This window comes from Ochotona curzoniae, unplaced genomic scaffold, assembly GCF_017591425.1.
Source record: "Ochotona curzoniae isolate NIBS_2020 unplaced genomic scaffold, NIBS_Ocur_1.0 contig_3498, whole genome shotgun sequence".
In the NCBI taxonomy this organism is placed as follows: domain Eukaryota; kingdom Metazoa; phylum Chordata; class Mammalia; order Lagomorpha; family Ochotonidae; genus Ochotona; species Ochotona curzoniae.
Genome location: NW_024465885.1, coordinates 41,098,671 through 41,110,911, shown reverse-complemented (window position 1 = coordinate 41,110,911; position 12,241 = coordinate 41,098,671). Strand labels below are relative to the sequence as shown.

Here is a 12,241-nt window from a genome sequence, read left to right as displayed (position 1 = left end):
AAATGTCAAAATTATCTTCGTTTTCGTATTCAGTTGCAGGTTGGATGCATTGTCACTCAGCACCTCCTTTCCATTCATTTTTTTTAAAATCAGAATTATTGCGATCTTATTGTGTGATGGGCAGCATTCTCTGAAAAGAATGCTTTTTATCCTTTCATGAACTCACAGCAAAGAAAGAAATAAAGTGACTCCCATTCACCTGAAGGAAAATGTTTCATCCTGGAAGTTGAAACTTTTCTTCAGTGGAGAACTACTGTGGGACTGGCAACCAGATCCCTCTGACAGGTTGAAATTGAGATGAAACACATACACAGAATACAAGGACAAGGAAAGACTGACAAGCTCAAAGAGTAAAGAAAGTCTGTGAAGATGGAGCACATTCTGCGAAGAGAAATGTGCAGACTTTGAGCTAAATGGAGAATGACTACGCCATGCAGGGTATTACAGGACAGGCTTGGGGAAAGGGATCTTATGATTTTGTTTTACTGAGATAATTTATACTCAGTTTAAAAACATGAATTAGTAGAGGGCTAGAGTAGAAGCAGGTTGCTGGTGTCCCATACAATGACTTTACCCACGACTACAAAAAATGTCAGCCCCAGGAAAGCTTATTTGAAACAGCATTGCTATAATGAAAAATTGCCTACTGTGGAGAAGTTCAAAAACAATTGAGCACACACTTTGGAACACAGTGTAGTCATAATAGTTGTTCAGAGGATAAACAATATTTTTCTAAATGGAAAGAGAAAATTTTCCTGTGGGGGTATTCAAAGTGGTGAAGAGGACAGAATGTTAGACCATGGCCCTTTGAGTGCTTTTGGTGGGTAGTGAGAAGGGATACCAAAGCAGGTTCCTCTCACATCTTGATCGAAAGATGTGACCAAGATCTAAATGGGATGCAAATGGGATCCATCGAACATCTGCCCAAAGCTGTCTTCCACACCAAAAGCACCATATTTTGTCAAGTTGATAACTTCAAAAACTCCAGGGATAAAACATCAGTTGTCTGTTTCCAGTTGCATTCTTTTGTTGTCCGTCTAGTAAAACAGAGTCATGCTAGCTAAAGGGAATTAAAAGAAAGAATTAGCTTGGGTGGCATGCTAGGACTCATTGGTGACAGACCCCACCCTAATGAATCATCTTTGGAACGAACATGAAAGCCATCCAGAAGACTCAAAATGGACTTGCATCTTTGTTAGTGAGACATTGTTTCATTTATAACCAAAGAAGGTGCTAATAAGATGCTATGCTTCAAATTAGCCTTAGCAACAAGGAGCAAAGGACTCCTGAAATGCAGGCAACACCCAGTCGTCCGACAAATATATAATCTCCCCAGCAAATGATTCCTTCTTAAAACTCAGCATGTTCGGTGCTAATGACTTACTTCAGTTATGAGTTTTAGCAACATGGCTCTCAGCCACTGCCACTCCCTTGGGAGCTTCAGTGCCCCTCAACTCTCAGCCATCATACATGCTTCTAACCCTAAGAGCTTCAACGATGGGTTGTGTTTGCCCAGCAGCTGCCATGGCAGAACCTGGCTCCTGGACAACTTTCAAGAAACCTGTAGTAAAACTACCAGCTGCCAATTGACCAGTTGGGAACAGAACCTTTTAACTGGAGACTCTTGCAAGCAAAGAACCTGTCTTCCCACATGCGTTCAAACAACTCCTTCCATTTCTAAGCCATGTGAAAAGGCGGCATGCCAGTCGCAAAGTCTGCCAGCAGTGTCCTCAGAGTGTGCTTCTCAGCCTTGCCAGTCAGGAAATAGCCACCAACTGGGGTTTGCAGCCCCGAGCCGCCAGCCTGCGAGCTACATGGGAAAGTGCAGTCCACCCAAGACTTCTTTGTCCAAGAAACACCAGACACTGCAGTGTGAATCTTCCCCATGCCAGAGTCAGAACCCTGAATCCAGCTCCTGTGGACTTGTGGTGAATGTGGCACCTGAGCCACCAAACCAGGACTCTCCTTGTACATATGAACCGACTTGCTGTATTACTGGAGGTTTGCAGTCACCTAGTAAGTGAAGAGTATGCAGGGGAAATGGCATATTCTGATTTGAAGATATTGATTTCTTCAATATTTGAACAGTTTTGTTTTCTAAATATGAAATTGTATGTGCCTGGCTTTCAGTGAGCTAACATGTCTTTGCTTGTCTCTAAAGACAATATGTGTGTTTTGTTTTCTATCTTTTGAGCATTTCTGAAGGTAAGCTGTGGTTGTGAAGTGTTTCATATAATTTAGAGTACTAGGACAGCATTAATTATGGACACACTGTGCTTTGGCTACTAAATATTATTATGGGTAAATTTGGTTGGATATTATTGTGTAAATATTGGAAGTGGCTTAAGAACTAAAGCACTAATGATATTATAAATCAATAAAATATTGTAGTTAAAACAGAGATTGCTCCTAGTTTTCACTATCAGAGGCATCCATGCAGCTAATAATAGCAGAAACATAAATAATATCTGGACCTACATGCTGACATCCATTATTTTACCAGCAGAATTTCAATACTATTGTGTTCATTATGACAGTCTATTTTTGAAAATGTCAAGAAGATTTTGAATCTCACCTTCATGGGATCTTATCCTACAGAATAACAAGATACTTCAGTAGGCTAGGGTCAAGTGTAGCATCTTCACCACAGTCTTTTTCTATTCTTAATCTCGTAAGTGATATTGGAGCTGGAAATTGTTCTGTGTCTAAAATAAACTCTTTTACTTGATTTTATAAATCAATTGTCATATAAGCATTTTATCTTGTTTCCATTTTATACTGTACTTTTTTCTACATCTGATAAAAGCAGTATAAATAGCTCCCAAAAAACAAAGAGAACACAGTTTTTAAATGTTTTCAAAGGATAAGTAAACTAGCCTAATATAATACATTCGTGGTAATCATCAGGAACTAGGAAACATATTCAATACTAAGATCAAGACACCATGAATACAGAATTTATGAAATTAATTGATCTTTTCTAGGTCTTCTACATATTTGGAAGTTTTGGGTTTGCTCCGAAGTGGGTCCCTCTCATTCAGGGATAGTAAAATGGATTAGTGAGGAGCAGGTGTTGGAGCCTCATTTCTTAGGGTTGGACACCTCTCTGTGTTGGAAGTGCTCTATGCATTCCGGCAGTGCGACTATGTGCAAGAGACTTAACTCTGCTAGATTCCTTAACTCCGAAACTGAGGTGATAATTACGAGCCCCTTGTGAGATGTAATATGTTAATAAGTGGAAAGCTGTTAGTACTTAACTTCACGTCAGCTATTCAGTAATATTTAGCAGCCCAGCTAGCTCAGAAACTTAGCAGGAAAAGGGTTATTAACAACTGGAAGATAAACTCAGAAATATTTAGCAGGTTAGAAAAGCTTGTTGTGCAACAAACACGTATTCACTGTTTTGCAACTGGAAGGAGGGAGACTGTGGTTTTTACTCCAGGGAATCTGAAAGAAGCACAACGTATCTAGTTGTTCCAAGAAGTTCTATGGATAGGCTTGATGGTCTTTCCATGTGTCTGCTCATTCCTAAGAACTGTTGCATCTGTATATATCTATGAGAGTTTTTTTGAGTTTAATTAACATTGAAATCAATGAACTCAGCAGCTTGCACTCCCCAAGGTCAGTACATAGTAGATGCTCAATCTACTGAGAGAATGAAGGAAACCAAAGATATAAAAAGGAGAAATTTGTGCCTTTTTGCTATCTTTCTGCCTATTAATGTTAGGACATTATTTTTATCCTATACTTGGAATGAAATTTAACCCACAGACTCTAGTTCTGAAGTCGTCACACTAAAACTGGAATAATAGTGCTGTCTGTTTCTGGGCCACCAGCTTGCATTGGCATACAGGACTTCTAAGTCTTCATAGTGAAAACATGTGACCCAACCCATTATAATAGATCTCATCATACATATTAACAGTAATTTCTGTGTATATATATATATATATATACATATATATTAGTAATTTCTGTGTGTGTTAGGTACATACACAGAAACACTGACTGTATGGTAGAGCAGGAAGTTCATGGCAAATGAAATTAAAATTTAACATGATACAAATAGCTTTTAAAATTCCTTGCATAGTTTTATATTTTTTACAAATGGTTTAAAGATCACAAACACCACACGTATGTGTATGTGTGTGTACCCTTGATTCTGTTTCTTTGGATAATACTGCCTACCACAGTGAGCTCAATGCAGGTCAACTCAATGAGGAAGATTTGAGCTTAAGGACTACGAACCACCATTGGCTTGGCTTCTCTGTAGAAGGTGAGTGAAGGAGGGCTGAAGGTAGAAACACAGAAGTCAAATGCTCTGTGCTCCAGTCAACACAGGCAAAGCTCACAGAAAACAAAACAGCAGAGTCCCTGAATCCAGAGGCATTAATATAAAACTTATGGCCTTATCCATGACGGCAGCAACACAGCCTTGGCGTTAATGAGGACCTCATCTCATGCTCACTTGTTATGATCCTTCTTAACATCAATCATATAAAGATAGATGAGAATTATTACTCTTGTAACTCAAATTAGATTATCTGGAAAGAGCTCAATTCATTTGGTTACACAAAATAAATGAAGCCCAGTGCCTTTTGCTGGATAGAGCTTGCTGGGAAGATAGGACTTTGGTGGCAAGTGTTACGCATGCTATGGGTGTTGTGGGACAGGAAGAGCCTGGTGGAGGAACAACAGTGATAAAAAAAAAGTTTTATCTCTTATCCATCCCATTCATCTTTCTAGGCCTTAGCTCATTCTTTCCCAGCTAAACTTAATTACTCCCCTGATTGACATTAGCTGAAGAAGAGGCTAATAGGTAACTAACACGGAGCACACTTGAACTGTTCCTATAGATAAATCATGTGGACTCAGCTACTGACTGTATTTTATACAGCGATGGGAATGGTATGAGTACAAGAATAGATCTTGGTAGGTAATTTAGTATAAGGGCAAGAGCACCAGACTGTGTCTGGCTCAATTTCAAAGCCTGTCAATTGCTAGCTGTGTACCATGGGACAAATTGACATTTCTGAAACGCAGTTCTTTCTATATAAAATGGAGAAAAGGGTGTCTACTTCATTGGCTGACTGTGACAGCTAAAAGATGTCATGCAAATTACATGATTAGTTAGAGTGCCTGACACGAAACAAGTGTACAGTATATACTGTCTCATTTGAAAATTACAACCCAAATCGGAACTTACTAATGATTATCTATGGTATATTTAAACTCTTGTGTAGACATCATTACACATTAAGGAACATTAAGGATTAACATTATGCATTTAAGGCATTAAGGATTACACAGTAAGGATTAACAAGTTCAGCCTGGACATTCTATACAATAACCGTATCAAAATGTAACCGTATTACAAAATGTTCCTCAAATGCTATGAGGGTTTTTCTGTTCTGGAGCTAAATATTCTAGTGGTTTTGGTGCACTGGTAATACATGAATATAAAGAGTATTTCCTTACTTCAATATTACCATTCCAAGAGCCATAAAATAACTTTATTAACTGATTATGTCTTCATCACCAGGCATTTTCAACATGTCTTATTTTCAACTCAAACACTTCAAAGAAATAATGGCTATTTTTCTAGTGAGAACAAAGATAAAGGTAAAATAAGTTTCCCGACACAGATTATAGATTATGGAGCTTGAAATATAATTCTTACCTACCTCAGTGACAATGCATATCTTATCAATAGAATAACTTCAAACGTGTAGGAAATACCTATTCTGAGTGGTTTATATGTGCAAACACTTTGATGGCAAATGATTAGTTTGTTCATACCAGAGACGTTCATACCAGTAGATGACAGGATGGCTTATTAACACATTATGCATGAATGCAGAGAAAGAAAATCAGACGAGTTCTTACTAAGGACTATGAAATACTACGCACCTGAAATATCTTGTAAATATTATAAGCTAACTTATAATAACAAAAAATTAACTTCCAAAATGTGAAATGAATAGACTGTATGATCTAGAAATTGGCTTTCTGCATTAGGAACAGGGACCCGTATGCCATCAGACTATTGTACATTATGAGCTTTGCTCTCTTAAAGTTCGTAATCTCACCTTTTCATTCCTGTTTCCTTTTGGGTAAAGTTTATTTCTTCTGTAAATTTTGAGCCTATTGAGGATATTAGTGGAATCTCAGTGCAGAGCTTTGTTCCACACTGGTAGAGAATGACTAAAATCTCGCTATGTGACGGCATGTCTTTCCCAGATGTTGCTTTCTGTGTCTAACAGTGAGATTCCAACTTACTTCTAGGCTTAATATTATTTTACCTGGGAAGTTGTAGCAGTTCACTTCACTTGGATGCAAAAGACAAATCGTTTAAAAAATTTAAGGGAGAAGTAGCTGACACAAAACAAGGACATTTTACGTTTTATTTAGCTAACAATGTACTGTTTATAAATATACTAGTACTATCATCTTGATATGCGACTGAATATATTTTAAACAGGTAAGTAAAGTATAAATGCTAGAAACAACTGAAGTTAGGCTTTAAAAAAAAAAACTTTCTGCATTTGTGTAGTATTTGACTGGTTTTTCACATATATCTCCCTAGCTTTGTAGTATAAAACTCATTACTAGGATTCTAAGAAAGCTGATCCTTGGAGGCCAAAAGCAAAGCCAATGAGTTCCAACAAGACGCAGGAACAAAGAGTCCTCAAGGGTAAATATCTGAAAATAGTTAAGCCCATTTCTATTCTTCCATTACTCACCACGATATTGCTGCCAGAGCAGGTTCAATGCCCCTGCAGGAATCCAGTAGCCACTAACTGACAACAATAATGAGAAAAGAAGACTGAAGATCAAAGGGAAAGTTAAAAGGATTGCTGCTTTGCTATCATTGCTTCAGGCATAGCGACATGTGCCTTACTTAAATGGACGGACGGTGTGTAGTGAAACGCCAGGATTGCAAATTGTCTTTGCACTGTAAACTGTTCCAGAATCTATAGTAGAACATTTTATTGTAGTTCTTGTTTACCTTGTGTATAATCTGCACCCACTTTCACTTTCTATATTTTAGAAAACTGATCTGAGGATGTATGCTGAAATTCTCAAGGGTGAAGGTGCCTCCCTCTGGATGATGGTGTTGGACCATAGCAGCTGAAGTCACTTGCCTAGGACACTAGCGTCCCATAGTGGCACCAGTTTGTGTTCAGGTTGTTCCACTTCCTGTTCTGTGGAGTATATTCTAAGTGCTTGAGTCCTGTGATCCTTGGAAGAAGCTCCTGGCTTCTGATTTCAGTCTGGCTCAGCCCTGGATATTTTTGGCCATATGGAGAGTGAAATAGTAGACAGAAGATTCTTTCAGTTTCTCGTTTTCTCATTCTGACTTTGAAACACATAAGTAAATCTTTATGAAGAATAGTGCATCTTCCTCTAAGACCTTACATTTTTATTAAACTGCAAAAGAGAAAAATAAAGCAATTTGAAACTTTGGCTCTATTGATTTCACAGATTCTACCTTGTGCTTATTTAATAAGATTTTCAACAAACTACAGTGAAGTTTTATATTGAACAAGGTGTGCTTGCAAAATTAAAGTTGTAGTATCCAATAAATACATCTTTCTTAAAATATAAAGAAATATCAGTATTGTAAGGAGTGACTCAAACAGAGGCCCCAGAAAACTGACCCCTATCCTGTCATGCTGTACTCAGCACCACCTTGAATGCCTTGAATGCCTGCTTATCCAGCACTACCGTAAATCCCTTGGGTCTCAGCCCCTTAAGGCCCAATGCCTAACTAAGCTAAGCTACCTTCAGGTTTAAACTGTGGGCTCCACTAATCCCCTAAGGCATTCATCCCTGGTGTCCCACTAGAGCCCATCTGCCAATGCCTGATCTGCTCTCCACCTGCCCTCCTTGACGCTATAAAGGTGTCTTTTCTTTGTTGCTTCTCTTCTTCTCTCATCTCTGTCTCTAGCTCTATGCTTCTCTCTTCTCCTCATCCTCTCCTTTCTCTCTGTCTCTCGGCTCTCTATGCATCTCTCTCAGCTCCCACTTTCTCCCTGCGCCAAGGCTGCTTCTCACCACTGAAGCAAAGACATCTCATGTTTCTTGCTTATTGTGTCTGGCATCTTGGATTTGTGGGGGAAAAAAAAGCTGACAAATAGAGTTCTTCCATTTTTCATGTCCATACTGACTGCATTTTGCTTCAAGCTGTTCCAGCTAACCTCTGCGTGGTGCTACTGTGGGTGGTGGCTTGCTTCCAGTAGTCTAATTTCCTGTTGTGAAGGACTGTGGAAATCAAGGCATCAGTCTTGAGAAGGACCATGTAGGGTATCCTAACACAGGCTGGTGCTCTGTGGACTGAGGCTAAAAATGGAATGTGAGTCAATAAGAAACAGTACTCTACACTGAGTCGTGAAGTGTTCTTTGAAAAACAATCATCAGTCCACGCTTTGTTTGGCCACGAAAGATGTTCAGAGTTAGATGATCCCTGTGCCTCCACCAAATAATGGAAGCACTGGAGGCCTATGCATTTGCCCTATGCAAAGACCACTAGTCCATTTTGCATATAATCTAAAGTTTCTTTATGTCGATCACAGTGAGATTTTTCCTACAAAAGATCATAGTTGCTTCTAAATACTTAGGAGATCTTTATGAATCATGTTGCACGAGTAAGCAAATGCAATGCCAAGGTTAAGTGGCTTACTGAAATTTATTTAGCTTATTAGCAGCAGAGCCAGGGTTAATTTTTTTTAAGCCAGTGGCTGTCACTCCAGTGCCCCAGCAATTCTGCCCAAAGCATCCCTCTGGAATGTTCATGAAAATCATTAAAGTGTATTAAGCAGAATAATGCTAAATGAACCCTACCTGTATCTTAAAATCTTTGCAAAGTACATAAAACACCACTATTAGATCATAAATTTCATCTCTCTTAGTATTATATCTATAATATAAATTCAACTGCTTACAATTTAAATATATTTTAATAAAAGAATGCTGCTTTAACAGATGCACGGTATGTCAAAATTTTGAATAACCAAAACAAAAACTTTACAGGTCAGTTGCTTCAGAGCAGCACCTAGTACTTCTTATGGTGTTAAACAGTTATCTTCACTGACATCTTAATAATTGTTTTAAATTCATGATAATTTCTAAAGTGAGTCATATTTCAAACTGACATTATACCACTTGCTGTGGTCACAGAAGAAAAGGAAGAATAATATTCAGGTTGGATACTCTTCCTAGAATTCCAATTAAACCACTTTTGTCTTTCAGTAATTGCCTGCCAGAAAACTGCAAATTCCGTCGCCTTAGGGGTTGTCCTAATGAACCTCATCTCCATGTTTGACTGTGGGATGCCCTCTGCTGATCCAAGGCTGCCATAGAACAACACAGCTCCTGCGTGGCTGCAGGGGCTCCTGAAGCTGGTGGTTCCACCAGCTGCCACCCAGTACACTACGTATCCTATTCTTGGGAAATCAGTGCAATGTCCTTCTGCTTGTCTCACGTTGGAGCTCGTCAATATTCTGGGGCATTTTTCTTCCTAAATTTGTATCTTCTTTCACACAGAAATCTGCGTCGAAATTCTCGATTATCAGGATGGGGCTCAGAGTGTTCATTTCGGGCGATTTGCCCCTGGATGGTTTTCTGTATGCTGCACATACTGATGGTTGGCACCTACAGATCCCTTGGCCTGTTAACTAACCAGCAATCTATTCCACAGTGTTTATAGCTGTCTTCCATAGCCTATGCAATATTTTTTTTTTTCAGTAACTACTCATGGTTGCAAAATCCTAAAGAAACTAACCAAACATTTCTACCTGGCATAGTTGGAAGAGATTGTCAGTCTTGTGAGAAGGCACAGTACATTACTGGATTGCTTTAAAGAAAACTGGCAAAGCTGGTTCTCCACAAATCAATTTCAAATCAGTTTCTTAAGCAAACCGTGATTCAGATCTACTCCTTTTGCATGTCAAGCTGTTTTGGAATGGTTTTATCATCTAAGACATATTTCCAATATATTGACAACTTGCTTTCTTTATCTCCTGATAGCTTCAATTAATCTACTTGTTATGGCTTCATAACATATGTAGCAACATAATAGTACCATGACTATTATAATTTACAAAAACTTTCTATATCTCATTAAAGCTTGCAAAAGGAGTTGTCTACAACAGTTACACTCTGGTACTCAACTAACAAGCAACTCTTTTGGAAGGGGTATTTGCTAATATGGAAATTCAGATACTTTACTTGCATACTGATAGTTAAACCCATGGCTGTTTTGTGAATGCTGACAAAAGGAATGAGATGCCAAGGTCAGAAAGAAAGGCTTTTATTATGTATGACAATAACCGGAATCAAAGTTTTAGCTCTAATCCCCACAAGGCAACCTCATGTGCAGGGGATGTCATGTGTATCTGAAGTGGATTGTCTTATAGGAGAGGAATGTGAGCCTAGAAAGCGTGGTTCATGGTCAGAGTGTTCCTGGCACTCTCTACAGAGAAAACATTTTATTTTCCAAGAATGTTTGCTAGAAAAACCTGCTAAGAGAAGTAATTCAGAACAAAGAGAAGTAGTGACTGAACTAACGCAGAAATTCAAGAGATTTATTCTATTTTATGAAAATGATCCTATTCTTGTGTATGCAAATGCTTCTGCTGAATTGTCCTGTGGCTATGATGTGTCTGTTGCTACTCTGATTCGTCCGAACTCAAAAGAGGCTATAAACCAATCTATCCAACGGATTCCAGAAGTAAGAATGATGTTAATGGGATACCAAGTGGCATTCCTAGAGTGGGAGATTGCCTGCCTTTGAAAAGGCTCCAGTCAACAAGACTAACCGTCACAGTGACCTGTAGCACCAAGAAGGGCCACGTTCGTAGGCTTTGTACTCATAAGACACTTCACATCACATTTGGAACTTAAGGAATGGGAAAACATAGGCCTATAACCTTCCCAAAAACAGTATGATGAATTAACCAAAAGGACTTCATCCACAAAGTAACGGGTTCCCTTCCAGCTGTGATCTCTTGTGAAACAGCATTCACTGAATCCACACATTCCCTTCCGACTCTCCACTATTCTGGGTAACAGGGTAACTTGTGTATCTGCATCAGGAAATACTACGGAATTCTGAGTCCTTCTTTCTGGAATGTCCCTCAGTATATTTACTAAGTGTATATGGTCTCAATCTCCAAAGTGAGGGAGTTAAAATTGGGGGCGTGGGGGTGGCAGGAACTGGGAGGAATCAGCACATTGAAAATGCCAGTGATTTTCATGCAAAATACAAGATCAATAGCCCTTTCAGCACTGTTTTTGATGTATTTCATAGATTTTGATATTTTTATTTTCATTTCCTCAATCAATAAAGTTTTCTTCCTATTGATTTCTTCACTGACTCATGTGTCATATAGTAGTAATGTTTGCTTCAATAGTTTTTAAATATTTATTCTATTTAATTATGATTGAAAAGTCAGATTTACAGAAACAAGGAGACACAGCGAGAAAGATCTTCAATCTGCTGATTCACTCCCCAAGCAGCTGCAATGGCCAGAGCTCAGTTGATCCAAAGCCAGGAACCATGAGTCTTCTGGGGCTTCCTCTTGGGTGCAGGGTCTTAAGGTGTTGGGCTATTCTCTGCTGCTTTCTTTGCCACAAGCATGGGGATGAATCAGTGCCCACATGGGATCCTGGCAAGTGCAAGGCAAGAACTTCAGCCACTAGGCTACCGTGCTGAGCCCTGGAGAAGGTTTTTCATTCCATTTTTCATTTCTTTAATAACATATTTGTCATTCAGTAGCATTTATTTAACTTCATGTTGTTGTACATTTTCTTCTTCTCTTTTAGTTGCTGACGTTTTTTCATGGCTTTTCATTTAAGAAAATGTTTAGTAACTGTGTAATAGAGACTGTCATATCCAGATGTGAACATACAATGTAGTATGAATCTCTATCCCTAATATCAAAGATGGAATCCCAATGAAACTGTTAAATATATCTTGACAATAGGATGCTGGACTTTCTGCTCTTGTACATATCTATAATGTCAGGACACTCTTAAATAGTGGAATCATGGTCTTATAATTGTTTAAGGAATATATTTGTGTAATGATATAGGAGAAATCAATATGGGTGTGGGGCATGGGTAAGGAGAACGGGAAATCCCAGAGCCTATGGAACAGTATCATAAAATAGAAAGTAATGACTTTTGAAGTCACTGTGACAAGAGGCTTTGCAATAGTACAGCAGAAAGCAGAGCGCCT

General features: G+C 38.7%; 1 protein-coding gene across 1 annotated transcript; it reads left to right on the top strand.

The window, feature by feature from the left end:
- The first annotated feature begins 1,406 nt into the window (after positions 1-1,406).
- LOC121156891 (keratin-associated protein 27-1) lies at positions 1,407-2,024 on the top strand. The gene has a single exon (XM_040980874.1). The coding sequence runs from the start codon at positions 1,407-1,409 to the stop codon at positions 2,022-2,024; it is 618 nt and encodes a 205-aa protein (XP_040836808.1).
- Positions 2,025-12,241: the final 10,217 nt, after the last annotated feature.

What these genes read in the sequence shown, in the direction of transcription:
- LOC121156891 (XM_040980874.1), top strand. Translation starts at nt 1,407, where the DNA reads ATGGCTCTCAGCCACTGCCACTCCCTTGGGAGCTTCAGTGCCCCTCAA.